We start from the raw sequence: 17456 nt of genomic DNA on the forward strand, positions 1-17456 counted from the left end.
ACAGGGTTAAGCTCCTTGTACTGCATCGCACTAAAATGCTGTTCCAGACCTTCACTTTTGTTTGCTGTGTTTGGATAAAGACAATACTGCGCTATTTGAGATCTTAACAGCAAATACCTTTTAATGAATTCAACTGGCTATTTGCTTAAGTTGCTTTTATAGCAACTACTTGTAAACCCCAAGCAATTGTAAAAAGCTGCAGTTCACTGGGAAAACAAGGTTTGCAGCTTGAACTCTGCTCTGTAGGCAGACAGCCATGGTCCATGGGAAGCCATTTTGTTGACATAGTTTACTTGACTATCATATAGGACATTGATGGAAAATTAACTGAAGAGCAGCATGAAAGAGTCCTATTTTGCAGTGCCTTCCACATCCTTTGAATTTCTTGAATTCCTCCCTACAACAATGCCTGTTACGTGTAGCAAAGATGCAGGTGTCTTCTGTTAACTCTGGTTCTCTCGTGCTCTCCCCCAGCCCACAGACACAGAGAGTTCCTGAGGAAGTAGATCCACAATTTCATGCCATTCTCCCTGGCTTGATTTAAAGAGAATCTATACGAGTGCTTTCAGGAACAGAATACACATTTTAACACATGCGCTGGGGTTCTGGCAGTTTGCCTCCCCACATGTGACAACTCAGAATCAGCCTACGCTTCATGCTACCTCTGTGCTTCTACAACAGCCTCTTTTCTACATGGGCCTTACAACAAAGCGAATGATAACAGGCCATTTTGGGCTGCAGGATCAAAAGCTAGGAGCTGCATGGACCCTTTCTCAGACAGCTTCTGCTCTCAGCTGCCTTCTTTCTTGAAGAGATTCAATTGCGTCTTAGCCTGATAGCCTGTAAGTTATCCAAACATTTGTCAAAGTGATTAATACAAGAGTCACACCAGGAACTCTCCTTTTTCCCTTCCAAATGTAAACAAACAAGCAAATTTTTTTTTTTTTTAAATTCTCCCATTTATTGTGCACAATACCACATATTCCCACTCCTGGAGTCACAAAAAGGGAGAGGGGGTGTGCCGCCTTTTTCTGCTGAAGAATTTAAAGCCACAATAAGAAACCACAACCTAATTTATAGGTGACCTCTCAGCCAAAGCTTTTATCTTCCTCTTTGTTTCCAAAATGGCTTGCAAACCAACAAAACCAAAAATTAAATGAGTAGAAATCACTTGCAGGTACAATGCCCTGAAATTGAGATCACAGGATAACAGATTACTAAGGCACCCCAGTGGGACTAAACTTGTGGTCTACCTTCAAAGGGAGGGAAAAGTCCTCTCTGATAGTTGTGCCTTCTGGAATATAAGCAGTGACATAAGAGCCTAAAATCTGAGACACACTGACAGAGACATCTTGGGTAAAAAACAGTGGCTACTTCATAATGCATCAATCCCCTTCTTAGATTTCCTTTCCAATTTCCCGTGTTGAAAATGAACAGGGAAACTATTTAGCACTGCACTTTGTACTTCAGAAAAATTCAACCCTGAAGTCTTCTCCAAAAGTGTGAATTTTCATGAACACACAAAACCAAGGTCAGGTGATTTTACAGTCCTGTGTGCATCTATTTTTTCAGCGTCCACATGCAGACATTACTTCTCTACATAAATTAGTTCTTTCTGGTCATTAATATTCCTCTCACATTGAAGAGGAAGAGTGATAAAAATGTGATGGGTGAACCGGTGGTACAAGAGCATTTCTCTCAGCTCATGAGAGGCAAGAGCTGTGGTGGCATTCTGTCATGGTGTCACAAGGAACAGGGGGATTCTAGAGTCTCCATCCATCCATCACCAGCCCCCTGCCCTCTGCAGGCTGCTCAGCAGAGCAAAGAAGCCGGGCTTCCACTTGCTCAGCTGAAAACCCCTGCCCAAGGGAACACACTACTGCCTGCTACAGAGGGACGTTTACCTGCTGTAGCTAAAAAAAAAAAGGCACGCCAGCCTGGCATCCTACTGAGAAGGAAGCCCTCTGCAGCACTGCTTCTCAGGTAGCTCAGCCTTTCCATCCATTATACCTCTGGGACTTCTGACACGCTTTCCAGGTAAAAGTTGAGAACTGGCAAATAAAGCAATAAACAGTGTAAATTACATTGTCCCTCGAGAGCCCATTAACAGAGCCAGATAACAGACTGCTCTAGGTAACTACTGTATGCATCCTCCATAAGGAAATGGGAAGCCTTTGAAGTATTTTTGAATACTGCGATGATAACATTTGGGGTGTGATTTCATCTACAGTGTGAAAACAATAGTGCTGGCTGGTAGCATAGTTCTGTCAAACATCCAACTGTTCATGAAATTACTGCATTTCATTTTACTAATTTAAATATTAACACAGCATCGTGACAAAGTAACACACCCAAAATCCCCCAAACACGCTGTGCCAACAATAATTTTATACTTTCTATATATACCTTGAGGTAATACTTAGAGTTTGAGTTGTAATACTTTGATGTTTCTAAATAACTAGTGGGATTTTATGTGTGTTTCACAAGACGGTTTAGATTACCCAAGAAAATCTACTAAACAATTCAGTAAAGAAGAAAACCCTCCCACATGAATTTCAGAAAACTTGAGTTAGGCGTAGTTAGTCCTTTATAAGTAACCAGCGTAAAAGCATAAGTAGAATTATGTAGAAAATCAGAAGCCACAGAAAAAGAAAGTATATTCTGCTCCTACAAGTTACCTTATGCACTATTTTTTAGTAAGCATTTCATCTTAAACATAGAGACAGCATATGTTAAAGTACTACACATTTTAGAAAAATTATAGATCTTTGGAAAAGCTAATCTCCAAATTATTTTTTTCTCTTTTTAATCAAAGTTATACAAGTTATCAGATGTTACACAAATTAGCCATTTCCATTATTTTAATTATTCCATCAATCCACTACAACCAATAACAGGAGATAAGTGTTTTTGTTTTTGTTTTTTAAACAGATACAGATATTTTTAACTTTGAGTATATCCTATACATCCCATCATTATAAAGAATTACTTTTTACAAAGTCTATTTTTATATTTATCTGTAAAAAAAAGTCTATTTCTATATTGTTATGCTATCTTCTTTCTTTCTTCCCTTCTTCCTTCCTTCTTCCCTTCTTCCTTCTTCCCTTCTTCCTTCTTTCCTTCTTCCCTTCTTCCTTCCTTCCTTCCTTCCTTCCTTCCTTCCTTCCTTCCTTCCTTCCTTCCTTCCTTCCTTCCTTCCTTCCTTCCTTCCTTCCTTCCTTCCTTCCCTCCTTCCTTTCTTTTTCTTTTTTTCTTTCTTTCTTTCTTTCTTTCTTTCTTTCTTTCTTTCTTTCTTTCTTTCTTTTAATTGAAGTCTCCTATCAACTTTTGGTATTTTGGTATTTGATTGTGTTTAGAGTAGATGAAAGCTAGGCTGGACTACTGTGATAGCATAGACATCAGAGCTTAATGGCATTCTTTTTGCAGCATTAAAAGCAGCCGTTGGATAGGCAGATGTCTGATGGTCAAAAATCCCAACAAAATGTTTTGATCAACATTCATTTCATGTAGTATTACTAAATGTGATTAAATACAAAACAAACAAAAAACAACACAACAACACAAAGTTCAGTGAACTATACAATTTAGAGTCAAAATTTTTCTTGAAAATACACAAATCATGACATCTCTTTGCAACCTTGAATTCACTGTGGTGATTAATCCATCATTCCACAGCTTTCCTGCAACCTACCATTTCTATCCACTAAAACCAAAATATTTCCTCTAAGTATTCTTACAATAACAGAGAATAACACAAACCCATCATATAACTTACTTATCACAACCAAAGATAGCGTTAATTGGTAACTGCTTCAAACCTTGCTTCACAGTTCAAAGCAGGGCTTTCCTTAGAGCTGCTATTTAAAATTAGCATTCAGGTTTATTTTTTTTCTCCAAAACCAAAACTCTGACTTCAAATTTAATTTCATTTAAATTGGGAACAAGCCAGTAGAGTTCCATTAGTACAAAACTTGGTAGTGATGTGAAAATTGACTTTATCATTCAATTTATGAACAATTAAACATCCGAAATATCAGAGAAAATTACTGAATGCACTCTAACTGGTACTGAAGAGCACAGAGCATCTGGCAGGCTGCCTGGTCTTTTTAATCAAGAATAATTTCTGCAGGGCAGCAGTCTGCAGGAATAACACCAGGACACCTGCAATGTGCCAGTATTGCTGTATGGGATGAAAATGGCAACTAAAATGATTTGGTAGTTCAAATCATACGTAATCGAGTATTGGCTTTAATCACCTGCCCTTCCCTGTATTTTGTTTTGTTATTTTCAGCTTTTGTTTATTAGTCATGTTATTTCCTGAGTTATTCTGTATGCTTCCAGGCATTCTCAAATTTAAAAAAAAAAAAAAAAAAAAGGAAAAAAGAAAAGATAAAAAGAGCTTGCTGTTAGCTACAAAACATTTATATAAACAGTTGCTTCCATCCTAGCACAGCTGCACTGGGATGGTATGATAACAGAAGACAAACACTGACCTTTCATCAGTTGGTTTGTCAGGGCATACAATGACCTTAATGCAGGACGTTCAACTCTAGAATTTGCACTTTTTGTTTTCAGATGGGCACCCATCGCATTCAGTGGTCTTCTGCACATGTTGCAAAATCTGTCAGTTCACTGGAGTTTTTTTCCAGAGTCATACACAGTCATGGAATAAAAATAACCTTGCAAAACATTAAGAGTTGCTTGAAAAGAAGTCCTTTCCTTTTCCAAACCTCTTCTGTCCACATATTCCTTAAAATACTAACAACAAACACACACTGCTTCCTGACCCTAACAGGTAACTGATGAACACTTACTCCATTCTCAGCCTGTGCAGACTCTTACTGCCAGGGGACCTACAGTTTAATTTCTTGATTAACTTGATTCCAGACCATCACAAAACAGATCAGACAAACCCGCTGTGTGAGCTTTGCAAGATGCCTTAAATAAACCACCATTCTTAGAATGGCCCCAGCCTTCAAGGCTATGGTACTGAGTATCCTGACAAAGGTGTCAGAGGCAAAGAACAGTGTGAACATCTGTGATTTCTACTGCATGGAAGGAATAAATAGTCAAGGTAACAGTAACAATGGCTACAAGTCTATTATTCAACATCTAAGAATAAAATCTAGAGCAGACACCAAGTATTAAGAGACATGGGACCTCCTCTCTGGATGCACAACCTTTAGTAACGATGGAAATCCAAAAGGCCCAGACATTTCCTCTGCTGTCACTACTTTTCCCTGCACTTCTCTCCACAATCAGAAAGCAATCTTCTCCCTCGACTCCCATGTATCTATTTCTACAAAAAGACATCTCAGAATACACATGGCATTGGGCAGCTGAGATCCTGAGCAGAAACAGCAAGGAAATAAAGGCAGCTCTAAAGGGACCACAAGCAGCGGTTGAGCTGATGTAACTGGTAGTTGGCTGAGGTAACTACCTAGGTACGGAGCAGTGGGCACCGCCCTGTGCTTACAGCTTCTCCAAAATGCTTATGGAAGAGGTAAAAATAAGAGATAAAGTGCTTAAAAGAGAAATAGAAATAGACAGAAAAGTAGCGGAAAATTCAATGTCAATTCCTATTCTTTACTTCACCTCCAGCATTTGGCCTCAGCTGGAGAGCAGAAGAGCCAGCCTGCCCTGCAGGAAGACGCTCTGCAGGAGAACAAGGACGGTCACACGATGAATACCATCCTCAGGTTGGGGTGTGAACCCGAGCTCAACCACAGCGTGCCACGGAACCACCGCCGTTACTCGGACTCCAGCTGCGCGGGGGGAAAGTACTACTTCTCCAGGAACATCCCCCACCCTCGGATGGTCTGCCACATCCCAGGTGAGAGTTGTTCGGGACCACACGGATAGTCTGCATGCCTGCCCTGGCAAGCACATAGAGAAATGCGAGCGTAATGCAGTTTTATTCAAAAAACACCCCATGCTCCCGTTTCCTGTATCTAAGAGAAGCATTTCACCAGCATGAGTGAATTTCACTCAGTAAGAGATCCCGCTTTCAGAATCACGATCAGTCATGGCCAAAATACTGAGACCTCAAGGGGGCAATATGGACATGCAGTGCCCCTGCGCGATAGCATGGCATTCATTGGAGAGAGCGAAGCACTAAGCTTCGCTCTGAGTGAAGCTTGCTCAGAAGTAAACACTGAAAAGTTCTCTTAAAACCCTTTTCAGTATAAATTTGTTGCTGACAACCTACCCTAAACACTCTCCACTATGCACACGCAAAGTCATTACCTTCATTTCATTCCACTAAGCATCTTTACCCATTTTTCAGCAGCGAACAATCTCAGGCTGACAATGTAAAGGTTAGCAATGCTAAAATCTTTACCAGTAACTATTTCACTAAGACAACTGTCTGAGATTTTGTTTCAGCTAAAATAATTTCTTTCTTTTTCCTTCTATATCTAAGTGTATGCCAAGTGGCAGAGACTCTGCTTAGAGACATTTTCTTTCTTTTTTTTTTTTTTTTTTAATCTATTTCACTCTCACCATATAATTGTAATACCTTTCCAGGGGCAATATATTATGCAATGTAGTATTTCATACTAACCTGGTGCTCTAAAAACACTGTGCTGCTTTATTGCATGCTAACAATGATTACTATTTCTACACCTGAAAGGAAGACAGTCAAATCAGCGTACCGTTTGCATCAGCAAAAGAAATAACACTTCTAGGGATGAGCTTCTGTTTCTAAAGCTGCACCCGTAAGTTTGTACAAAGGCATCTTTCTGTCAGTGGCTGAAATAAAATTGTTAATGCATGGCCAGATTTACATTGCAGAAGGTAAATAAAGCTCATGATGGGGAAACAATCTCTACTGAGTTCCTCGAGAACTATTAGGATGAGCAGATATTGCTACAGGATTTGTATTGCTAGTCGATGAGTCTGTGATATAACTTTTGTAATAAGGTATGAAGGGTGATGTAAACCAAACTAGCTCTGAAAAGGCTGAATTACTTTCAGCCTTCAATTCAGAATGGATACCTTTGAAGGAGCAAAACAAGACTTCTTTCACATTGACCACGCAGATTATAATGTCTAAAATTTTGTGTCTCTCTCTGTACACGTACATACAGAAATCTAGATAAATAAGAATATAAAATATACAGAAATATAGAATGTATTTCTCTCTCTCTCTCTCTCTCATCCTAGAACCTGGCAAAAAAGACAAGCTGATAACAGTCAGCAAAGATCAAACTCTTATACTACTCAGCCAAATGAACTTTAATTTGGTGGCTAACTTTGTAGTCTCAGCAGAGTAATGTTTAGCTGTAATTATTTTCTGCTTCAGCTTGGTCTTATGTCAAATACTTAATAGAACTGAGGTTCTGAAAATCCTCATCAGCTACTTAATAGAACTGCTTTTTCTCCATGCTAAATTCAGTTGGACCAATGATAAAACTAATGGTTGTTTTTAAAATTTGTTTTAAATGAGGAAAATATAAGGGCAATCTCGCTGGACACATGAAAGAGTACACAGCAAGCTCGGCTGTTTCTGCCTCTGTAATGCTGGCTACAGGCTCATTCTCAGATGGCAGAAAGTATCCTTTATTTTATTTTTTTATTTTTTTTGCATGTGCTACTAGCTCTGTTCCTAACATGCTTCTGGTCTAGCAGCAGATTGTGAGGGGCCAATCACGGACCTAACGCAGTAACGAAGTCATACTGTATTTGCAAATTTTCTTGCAGCTGAGTAGCAATTTTTCCTGTCAGGCTTTCCAGATTTCTGAAATTCCCTTTGAGTCACTCCACAAGCCCTATATTATTATAATATATTTATTTTTATTATTATTATTTTTTTGGACAGGCTTAAATAATGTTCCAGTCTGCATTGTAAGAAACAGCGTTTTACAAGAACAAGCACATGCTGACGGAACCGCCATCCCCAAGCGAGAAGCCAGTCAAGAGCGTGTGCTAAGTGGGAACGCCGCGGGGAGCTCGCTTGCCAGCAGCTACCTTCCAAGGCTCGAGGCTGTCGTGCAAAGGGCGCCAGGCTCTTCACAGTCTGTGACACGTGAGTGGGGGCACCACGCTGCTGCATTACACGGCAGCAGAAGGGGAACCTGAAATGCTAAAGGTGGAACCAGGTCTCAGCCAGGGCGCTGTGTCATAGCAGCTCGGGTCCAGGTAAAGGGAACATAGGGCAATTAGTCCATTAGTCTAAAAAATGTCCATTGAAAAGGCAAGTATTTCTTCCCTTCTCTCTGTTAACCACCACATCTTAAAAGATTTCTCCTTGCTGACTCCACTTGTCTCTTTATAGGTTTTAAAGATCCCATGCTCATTAGCCATCTAACAATTTCACAATTATCAGCAATTACATCTGTGAGCAACATTCTGCAGTGGTTGTTACACAGCACCATGAGCATGCACCTGTGACATACAGTTTCCAGGATTTTCTTCAGCTTTGTTAGGCTAATAATTGCATTAATATACCATGTGAGGTAGTAAAGCAAACAAAAAAAGGAAATACAGGCTTCTAAAATATGGCTAGCACATTTTTGTAATTAAAAATGCCCCCCCCAACCCGATACAGCATAAGGTGTATTTTATGCCTGTTATTTTTCAACTTGATAAAACACTCTGCCTGTTGATTTCCAGAAAACAGAGAAGGACTTGCAGATGTTCCTAAAAGGACCCAAAGCAACCCTACTTCACCTGAAAAGGTAAGGGAAAAAAACACTGTAGTTTTTCATTTAAGCGCTCTCTTTCTCACTTCTGACCACTGTAACGCAAACTGACTGTCTCTGATCACTAAGGAAGACAACACAGATCCAGAAAAGGGATATGAGGAGAGCTTGGAAGGGATATGGTAGGGTGATGACTAAGCTATACCTCCATCACCTTCTGCCCTGTAACTATACTTTGCTACTAAGAAAAGTGGTCAAATGCAATGAAGATGGCAATAAAACTCACTTTGTCTCAGACTGCTGGGGAAAAAATGGTCATGTTATACACCAAGCAAGTACAGGAAAAAGCCTGCCCTCTCAACACAAAGGATCTTTAGATTATTTACTGCCAACAGCTTTACTTTTGCTGATGCTGTTTTGCAGAAGCAGCATGCTGGGGTTTAGATCCTGCTTTGCAGTTGTGTTCATAAATTCCAGTAAAAGATTCTCCTTGTAGTGGCTCCTTAGTCTCAAGTTGCAGGCACTTTCTCATCTCCTCTATTGCGACTGTACAATAACCGAGAGCTAAGTTACTATTCTATTATAAACAACGCATCACAAGGAGGATTGCTTAAAAATGAAATGCAGATGGTGCTGTGTTGGTACTGAACACCAGAGGACACTACTGAGATGTTTTGCAGTAAAGATGCTAAAAATAAGGAATAATTTTTCTTCCTTTTCTTAAAAATTTTATTTTCTATTTTATGTATTTTTCTATTTTCTTTTATTTTTTGTCTTAATATTGCTCTTTTGCCCCCAATCTGAAGATAGTAAAAAACGTGTATTACTTTTACTGTTCACCTATACATTTAGATCACAGTTCTTCAAACTATTTACTGTGTTTTGGCTGCAAAATAATAATACAATGGCCAGATACTGCCATACAGCACCACGCAGTAAACAACTGTTGTTAAGAACTCTGCTGGGTGCATTTTGCTTTGTCTCTACATTTCCCCTCTGAGCTTACAAACAAAACCTTCTGTCAAACATATTGATTCCCAGGCTTTTAATAGACTGCTTAAGCTTGCTCACATAGAAATGAAGAGTTGCTCAGGAGCACACTACAAAGTCATGACGGAAAAGCAAACAGAACGTAGAAGCCCAGATTTAATTCCTTACTGATCTAATTTCCATTAACTGTTAACCAGCATCACTTTCATTCTTATACCAAAATCCAGATCTTTCCAAAAAAAAAAAAAGCTATTCCGAAAGACATTTCAAAGCAAAGCATGATGTACAGTTCTACACATTTTCTTCAGCAATAAAGGGAAAAATCCAATGTTACATATTATGCTATGCATATGTGTTATTATTCCTGGTGACAGTGCTAAAAGCTGTAACCATCAACCTATGCATTTCCTATTTTTGGCCATATTCAGTCAAATAACAGTTTTACATGTGTTTACTGTATACCCTTGTTGGGGACCAGTGTTAGACATATTTCAGATCGCCTTTAATTCCTGCTTAAATGGAGTCACGCCCTTTCTTTATGTGTTGTTTTCTATTTTGGAAAAGCTTTTGAAAAAGCGATCCCAAACCTCTGCACAACCTGCAGCTGTGCAGGGAGCCCACGAGTCTCTCACCCAGCCTTCCTCTCCGTTTGCCAACTTGACTCACAGTCCTTACGTTCAGGAGAACGTGAATTTCATCCCAAGCTACCTGGATCGGGAAATAAAGGTAAGACATGAGTGCTGCGGTAAGTGGCCCCCTGTGATGTTATACATTTTTATTTCTCTTGAGGACAGTGTGAGATGTTATTTGATGAACTTATTTTCTCAAAGTGTGGATTCCGTTTGCTTAATTTTGTATTTAGCAATTACTCTGCTAGGCAGCTGTAAAACTCTGCACACTCACACAGATAGAGATAAACTAAAATACATAAAAACTATGTTGTCATTCAGCTTCTTCTCTCTCATGGTAGCTATCCCATACATCTTCCAGGTGCTGGAAAAACTGAGCAAAGTTTTACAGACAGATTCGCTTACAGAGATCCAGAATTGGCTCTTGAGGGCAAGCCTAAAAGGTAACGAACTTATGTACATGCATCCATGTTTGAAAGGAAAGTTCTCTTTTATATTTGTGTATATTTGTAATATATTTTATATTTGACATCCTCAGAGCTGAACTGAGTGGGACTGCTGAGCAGGAAGGACTAGGTCCCAGTGAGGTGTGCTCGGCCCAGGTGGGGCTGTTCTGAACAGAAATCAGTCAGTCAGACCTCAGCACGCTCAGATTTAGTGCAGGGTGGGAAAATGTTCTCCCAGTGGCTGCTGTGGGCTGGGGGAAGGCAGAAAGCAAACAAAACATCACCTCTAAACATCCAGATCAGCAGGTGGAAACGTAAATAAAATTTCTGCTACCTTCAAATTTCAGAGAAAGACTTAATGTCCAACCTGATTTACTCAGAACTGGCTGACAAAGACGTGCTGAATAATCAGCCCCCCGCCATGAAGGAAGGCGCAGCAGAGAACACGAATATCCACTGTCTGCTAAAGCCTCACCCCCCTCCTTGGAGAGGTCCAGAAAGGGAAATGAATAACAGGTAAAATCTGCAGTGATGCTGTCAGGATTAGAGATGGGCTAAGCCTCATAACCAGCAAGTTTTGGTTTCTTCACCTGTGAATCTTGTAAAGAAAGCTACTTTGTGCTTGAAGTTTTATCAGGCAGAACTTGAATCAAAGACACTCCTAACTACAATCAACCCCACGCACTTTGATACAGATTTAGTTATTGCAGGAGCAGAACAAAGCTTTAGGTGCACCTGAAACCCCTTTTAAAAAAAGCCTCCTGTACATTGCAGTTCTCAGTTTATACTATTCAAGAAGTGTGACTTTCTTCCTCTTTCATTCAGGCCTTCAACTAAAGAATCAGAAGCAAGTCAAAACATGAAGCATGGTAAGTAATGGAAATTGTAAATGTTAAGACACCACGTGCCTAGGATGCTACTGAACAGCACAGGGACTGTGAATGCTCAGAAGCAATGAAGACCAAACTTCAGTGACAATATGAGAAATTAAATTTAAAATCTGAATTTAAGTTCTCTAAGAGCTAGATATTCAAAGACCCTCTATTCTTGCAGCCACTCAATTGGTTTCTCTCGATACAACATTCACGTAAATCTTAAAGCCCACTTTTGCATCCTCTAGCCAGCCAGGGCAAACAATCAGCATTGGCACTCCAAACAGAGACTACCATCACCTCTTTGTGTCCCCTCCGAAACACAAAGAGACAACAAAAGTCAGCCAGAGTACGTTATTGTTTTAACAAAGCCACTCAGGACAGCTCTAATGCTACCAGCATTTATTACTGTTTGTAACCCCACTGAAGGAGTGGAGGAGTGTGACCTTATGCAAGTACAAGAAGGACGAAGGAAAAATCTCCAAAGCAATGATTTCTCCTTTTCAAAACGGTATCTGAGGGGAGGGCGGCTTCCTTGCTCAAGAGTGAATGGGCTTCTATACTCTTAGCTGCGTACATAAAACCAAATCAGTATACCAAAACCCTAAGCCTAGTCTGGGAATTTACAGCTTTCTTTTTCACCATCTTTTCCAGAAAAAGACGCAGAACGTATTATATTCTCAAGGCTGAGAAACAGATGTCCAGCACACGCAGACACATTGTCCCCAGGGAAGAACCTTGGCCAACAGAGAGCTGGAAGTGGAAACAAGAGAGAGTCCTGCTTTCACACCCCCCCAAACAACAGACACCTCCCTTCCAGGGCAGTCCCACCTCCTCATAGCCACTAAAGCAGCTGCTAGTCACCTTCACATACAGAAAAGTATACTTACAGATATGAATATTATAAGAGATGTAAAGATAGCTGTTCAGACTCTCTTTTAAAATAATTTTCTGCTCATTAAATTTGATCTTCATATGATTCAACCAAACCATTCTGCATAAATACATGTGAAGTAGGGTGAGTGAAAAAAAAAAAAAAGACAGAGACAACACTTTTGGCAGCAGATTCATCTTTTTGAATGTCTCAGCCAGGCCTGCACAAAGAGTTCTTGTGGGCAGATTTGACTCTACAGCCACAGACATATTGGGGTAAGGAGTGGGGCACACTTAAAATCTGAAGAGATGCATGTCAAGCCCCAGGCACTGTGAAAAAAAAAAAAGGGAAGAAAAAAAGACCCTGGATTCTCAAAATCTGGCCTGCAGAGTGACTGCAGATATCTGCCTCACTGCAAACAGTTATTTGCCTCCATATCTCCATTATTAGTATAAAAGCATCACAAACTTTAGCATCCACGGTGTGGGGTTGGAAACAAACATTAAAACCACCATGTAAACAATTAAAATACAGGCCAATAATGGCAGAAAAGCATCTCAGGTCTTGTGAGTGAACTGCGAAGGCAGACGAATTGGACTTTATCTGCTTTAAACATGCCTCTGTTCATTCTCACAAAACCAAAGCAAGTTGGTAAAGCAAGCACGCTTCTATTAATTTTCCAGAGAAAGATTATTCAGTGAAGCCAGGCTCATTCAAAAGATCTCAAAAGTTCCCGAGTGGCCAGTGGAAAGCCACGCACTTATAGTGGTCCTTTACTCAGGTACGCTTGCCAACTCATACCACGGATGCAGAAACTCGTTTGTACAAAACGATCGAAGTGGGCCTCGGTTTCTGGGATATGTAATTTCTCTAGAGCTGCGCAACAGCATTAGCCCGTAGGGCACAGTAAATGGAGGCAAGGCTTCGAATGGGAGGAGCTGGCAAACATGCTATTGCTACAAGATGCACGCCCTTCACTTTGGCAGAGCTTTGAAACTTCCCTTGTGTCTTCGGTATAAACACTACAAAATGAGATGGAAAGCAAACAGCAGCAAAATCAACAGCAGGGCTGAGCGACCATACATTGAGCTGCGGTAAATAACCGCATGTGCACTTCTGGCCATGTTCATTCTGCCTTAATTCTGTATAAATCTCTGTCCTGAGCGTTTCATATCAGTTGTCTCTTAGCATCACGCTGCATTAGCTGAGCCTGAAAACTGTAATTACATCTCGGAGGCCTTGGAGACTCATTACCGAAGAGAACCAAAATGAAAGCCACCGTGTTAACACAGCCTTTCAACAGCACAGTTACATTTCCTCCATGAAGCTGACAGGCTACTGAGCAAACACGTTAGGGCCAGAAGTGGGATAGTTCGCGAGGTCAGTCGAAGTCATTGCATCTTCTCAGTACTTTATTTCCCAAAGCATCTGTTAACACTTTTGCTAGATGTCTGGAAACAAATCTCCCTCAAAGGTGCTTCACCCATCCTAGTGAAGGGAGAACAAGGTTATATTCAATGTGTGAACCTCAAGACCAGATTAAAAGCCATTTATGTTGGGAAGATAGGGGATGGCAAAAAAGATAGTGACTGGATTCTCTAACAGGAGGAGCTGAAGCAGGTTCTTACAAACACACCAGGGTGCAGCGAGGATGGAGATCCTTGTACGACTGTTCTGGCGAGGCAGCTGCATTTCTTTATTCTGTAATATAATTAGATGCCCCATCTTCTGAACTATCACTTGTCCCTGCCACTAACAGCTGGCAGGCTGCAGTCTTTTGGAACCGCCTGCTGTTACTGAGAAGGTTCGGATAGTACAATAATTTAACTGCCCATGCATCAACGTCAAGTATTTCTAAATGCTTTGTGAAGTGCTCGGGTAGCAGACCGATCTTCCTCTGCAAGTATTTCATTTCTGTCCCTTTTCAGAGAGGTGACCCTGGCGCTGCAGACCTGGCCCATACAATAAGTATGCAAAATCTCTGCAACATGCAGTAAAACCAGAACTGAGTTATACACATTACCTGAACTAAACTTGGGCAAGTCTTCAGGAGAAAAAGAAGAGCTAGGTTCAGGAGGCTGTGTAGCCATTTAAAACGATTTCAGTAAGCAGTTAAGAATAAAATGCATTAGTATTCTAATGCATTTGAGTATTGTTAGCTCTGCAATATTGCTTATTCACTGCAGATAAGCAAAGGCACATTTTAGTTTTATCTAACAAAAAAAAAAAAAAAAAAAAGGAAGCCAGGAGGAACACACTAACAGGTTCATTGAAAGTAACAAAACCATACGCTGAACACCTGGACTGCACGATTTAATCAGGGTTGAATTGTCTTCCCCAGCCCAACCCCCACCAGTTATATATCAAACTACAGGAAAATAAAGATAATGGGTATTTTCTTCATCAAGATAAAAATAGACTAAAAATACTGAAAAGTGGAATATGAGATACGTGGCAAGACAGCAGAGGGCACAGATGCATGTCATACATGGGCTCTGCTTTCCAGCAGCTGCAAGGTAAATGTAACTACAAATACAAGCTAATGTAAAGCTCTAATTTAATTTCATGGCCTTAACTACTGCAAACCTTGTTCTGTACAACTCTGATTTCTGCCCCATTAAGCAGCCAAGTACGTAGAGCTCATGGCTCACCATTCACTGCGTTCAGCTCAGACCTACTACCTGTCTCTTACCGGGGACTTACTTCCCTCTCACCTGGGACCCCAGCAGCAGTTTCCCATTTAACAGCTGGATCGCTGCTTCTGTTTGGGTGTCTTTCTCCAGGTGACGTGCCCAGATTTCACTGTGAGCAACTGTGCTGTCATGGCTCTTTGCTGCACAACTGGCAGATGCGTGCCATGCCATGTTGCAGGACCCCCAGAGGCCCCTCACTACAAGTCGAACAGCTGGGAAGCCACCCTCAGATTCTACCACTTCTCACAAATCCAGATTTTTGGTCACTGGATTGTTTTCTGCCCCCTGCTGCAGAGGCAGGAGGTATTACTGGGGAAGCCTATGCTCTGTTTCACAGGTGCAGCCGGAGACATTTGGGGGGGGGGAAAAAAGAATGAAAAAGGACACAGCTAGAGCATCAGAGTGAAATACAGCATGAGGCCAAGACTGCTCACTCAGGATGCTTTTCCTAGGGATGTCAATAAACGACCATCCTACCATCCTCCACTTCTTGAACTGTCACTTCTCCCTGAGGTCTTCTGCAGAGCTTATATGCTGCCTGAAAGCAAATCCCTAATTTACTGCAGTACAATCATGTCCCACGCTGCTGATTCCACCAGTGAAATATCTAAGTATTTTTTATCTAAGTAGCTAGCACATTTAGAAAAGGGCTACAGGTGTCGTCAGTATACATCCAGGTCCACAGAGAACAGGCCTTTTCTAAACGGCTGCAAAACTGCAGGAGATGGGAAAGCAGAGGGTGTGCCCGTCAAAACACCAGTCACACCAGTCTGCTCTCAGTCACTTCTCCTTCTCACCAGTTAACACACCCTGAGGACAGCATCCTGCAGAGACAGCTCATGGCAAGATGCACAGGCTGCAGCCTAGTGTGACTGGTTAGGTTAGCATGAACAGAGAGAAAAACACAGCACTAATGGAAAACACAAAGGGACCAGAGGACATGAAGGCCAAGTGATTTAAATAAGCAATGGTATGAACAGACAATGACTAGTCCTCTAGCTGCTGTGATATTGTGGAGTAACACTAGGAGCCTTCCAAAAGCAGCATGCCAGCCCATCTTTCCCTTAATTTCAATTTAAATGTATCAGAAGACAGGAAAGTGGGAGCCAAGAGACACTCGCAGTGCTACCTTGCCTTGTAACACCATGCAAATTCTACTGACCCCAGAGGTTGGTGGGAAGCACTGCCCAGGTCTCTCACAAGCCCAGTACTTCCACCTCCTTTGGGTCAGTCACAACTTGCGTGTGAGCTTTCTCTGCTCATCGGTACCACAGGCCATGATCCCCGCAGACACACATGCTGCATCGACTACCGTATCAGGCCTCAAAAGTTGCAGGTACTTATTCCCTCCAAATCCTTGGTAACCCCTCAGGCAGTCATCAGTCAGTCTTACGATCATTCATACATCCTGCAGATTAAAGCAAAGACAAGACTACGTTCCAAATTTTTCCATAGGTAGGTAAGCTTCAAATTTGCAACGGTTTTATTTAAAAATAAATTTATTTAAAAATGCGCATGCATGTGTGTTCACCTAACTTTGCTGCTGCATATGCAAGACAGGCTGTGTTTTAGGTTGCAACACAATTCATTCACAGAACAAAAACGCTTTGTCAGCAGAATTCCATAAAAATGCCTCTGGACTCTTTCAGAGTGTCTCCAAAGTCCCCTTTTTGTCTACTAAAATGAGGCACTCACATTAAATAGCCTTAAGAAAACCTTTGAGAGACTGAAGAGTCTTAGATCAGGTTTAATAGGTGCTGTGCACCATTAACATGCAGTACCTTAGCTGTAAAGATGTACCTCCTTGTAATTCACCACTTCACACGTTTATGTGTGACATTTATGTGAGACACACATTTATATGTAACAATACATGCTGGGTATACTTACACAGCACTTTTTGTTACAGAAATAAAACCAGAAGCGCTTGCATGAAAAAGCTGATCTAGTTTCTGGAACAAAAGAAATGACATTTTTGTGTAGCCTAACAAAACAAAACAATAAAAAAAACTATTTGAGGGAAAAACTACAATCCATGCTTTTAACAGAAGAGACCTTTATCTGGTAATTTAAGAAGTATAGGTAGAAGTATACCATGTATAGAAGTTCAAGACCAGTTTAATGCCAACCCTTTACAGACCATAGGGACATCGTAGGGACCCCACTTTTACTCTCAATTTGAAAGCAGTAATAACAGAGGAAGGAATAAAAACGGATACAAACTAAGCCACATTTGTATCACCCCTCTGATTCCAGCTCAGCAGACAGTTATGACGACGTTTTTAAGCTGTTCGGTCAACCTACGTGAGG

General features: G+C 40.9%; 1 protein-coding gene across 2 annotated transcripts; it reads left to right on the forward strand.

Moving 5' to 3' along the window:
* The first annotated feature begins 1843 nt into the window (after nucleotides 1-1843).
* On the forward strand, nucleotides 1844-12587 carry C4H4orf17 (chromosome 4 C4orf17 homolog). 2 transcript variants are annotated; one of them, XM_048066419.2, is made up of 9 exons: nucleotides 1844-1983; nucleotides 5602-5833; nucleotides 7820-8026; nucleotides 8614-8678; nucleotides 10197-10358; nucleotides 10623-10704; nucleotides 11055-11223; nucleotides 11533-11576; nucleotides 12234-12587. In XM_048066419.2, the coding sequence occupies exons 2-9, from the start codon at nucleotides 5683-5685 to the stop codon at nucleotides 12425-12427; spliced, it is 1074 nt and encodes a 357-aa protein (XP_047922376.1). In that variant the 5' UTR covers nucleotides 1844-1983; nucleotides 5602-5682; the 3' UTR covers nucleotides 12428-12587. The 2 variants fall into 2 exon arrangements, with proteins under 2 accessions (XP_047922376.1, XP_047922375.1); XM_048066418.2 differs by having other exon boundaries at nucleotides 1898-2037.
* The last annotated feature ends 4869 nt before the right edge of the window (nucleotides 12588-17456 follow it).

Source organism: Anser cygnoides, chromosome 4, assembly GCF_040182565.1.
Source record: "Anser cygnoides isolate HZ-2024a breed goose chromosome 4, Taihu_goose_T2T_genome, whole genome shotgun sequence".
NCBI classification, from domain to species: domain Eukaryota; kingdom Metazoa; phylum Chordata; class Aves; order Anseriformes; family Anatidae; genus Anser; species Anser cygnoides.

Coding starts and splice junctions, on each gene's coding strand:
- C4H4orf17 (XM_048066419.2), top strand. CDS start 5,683: ATGAATACCATCCTCAGGTTGGGGTGTGAACCCGAGCTCAACCACAGC. Junction 10,705..11,054: donor CTTGAGGGCAAGCCTAAAAG/GTAACGAACTTA, acceptor TTCAAATTTCAG/AGAAAGACTTAATGTCCAAC. Junction 11,577..12,233: donor AAGTCAAAACATGAAGCATG/GTAAGTAATGGA, acceptor CATCTTTTCCAG/AAAAAGACGCAGAACGTATT.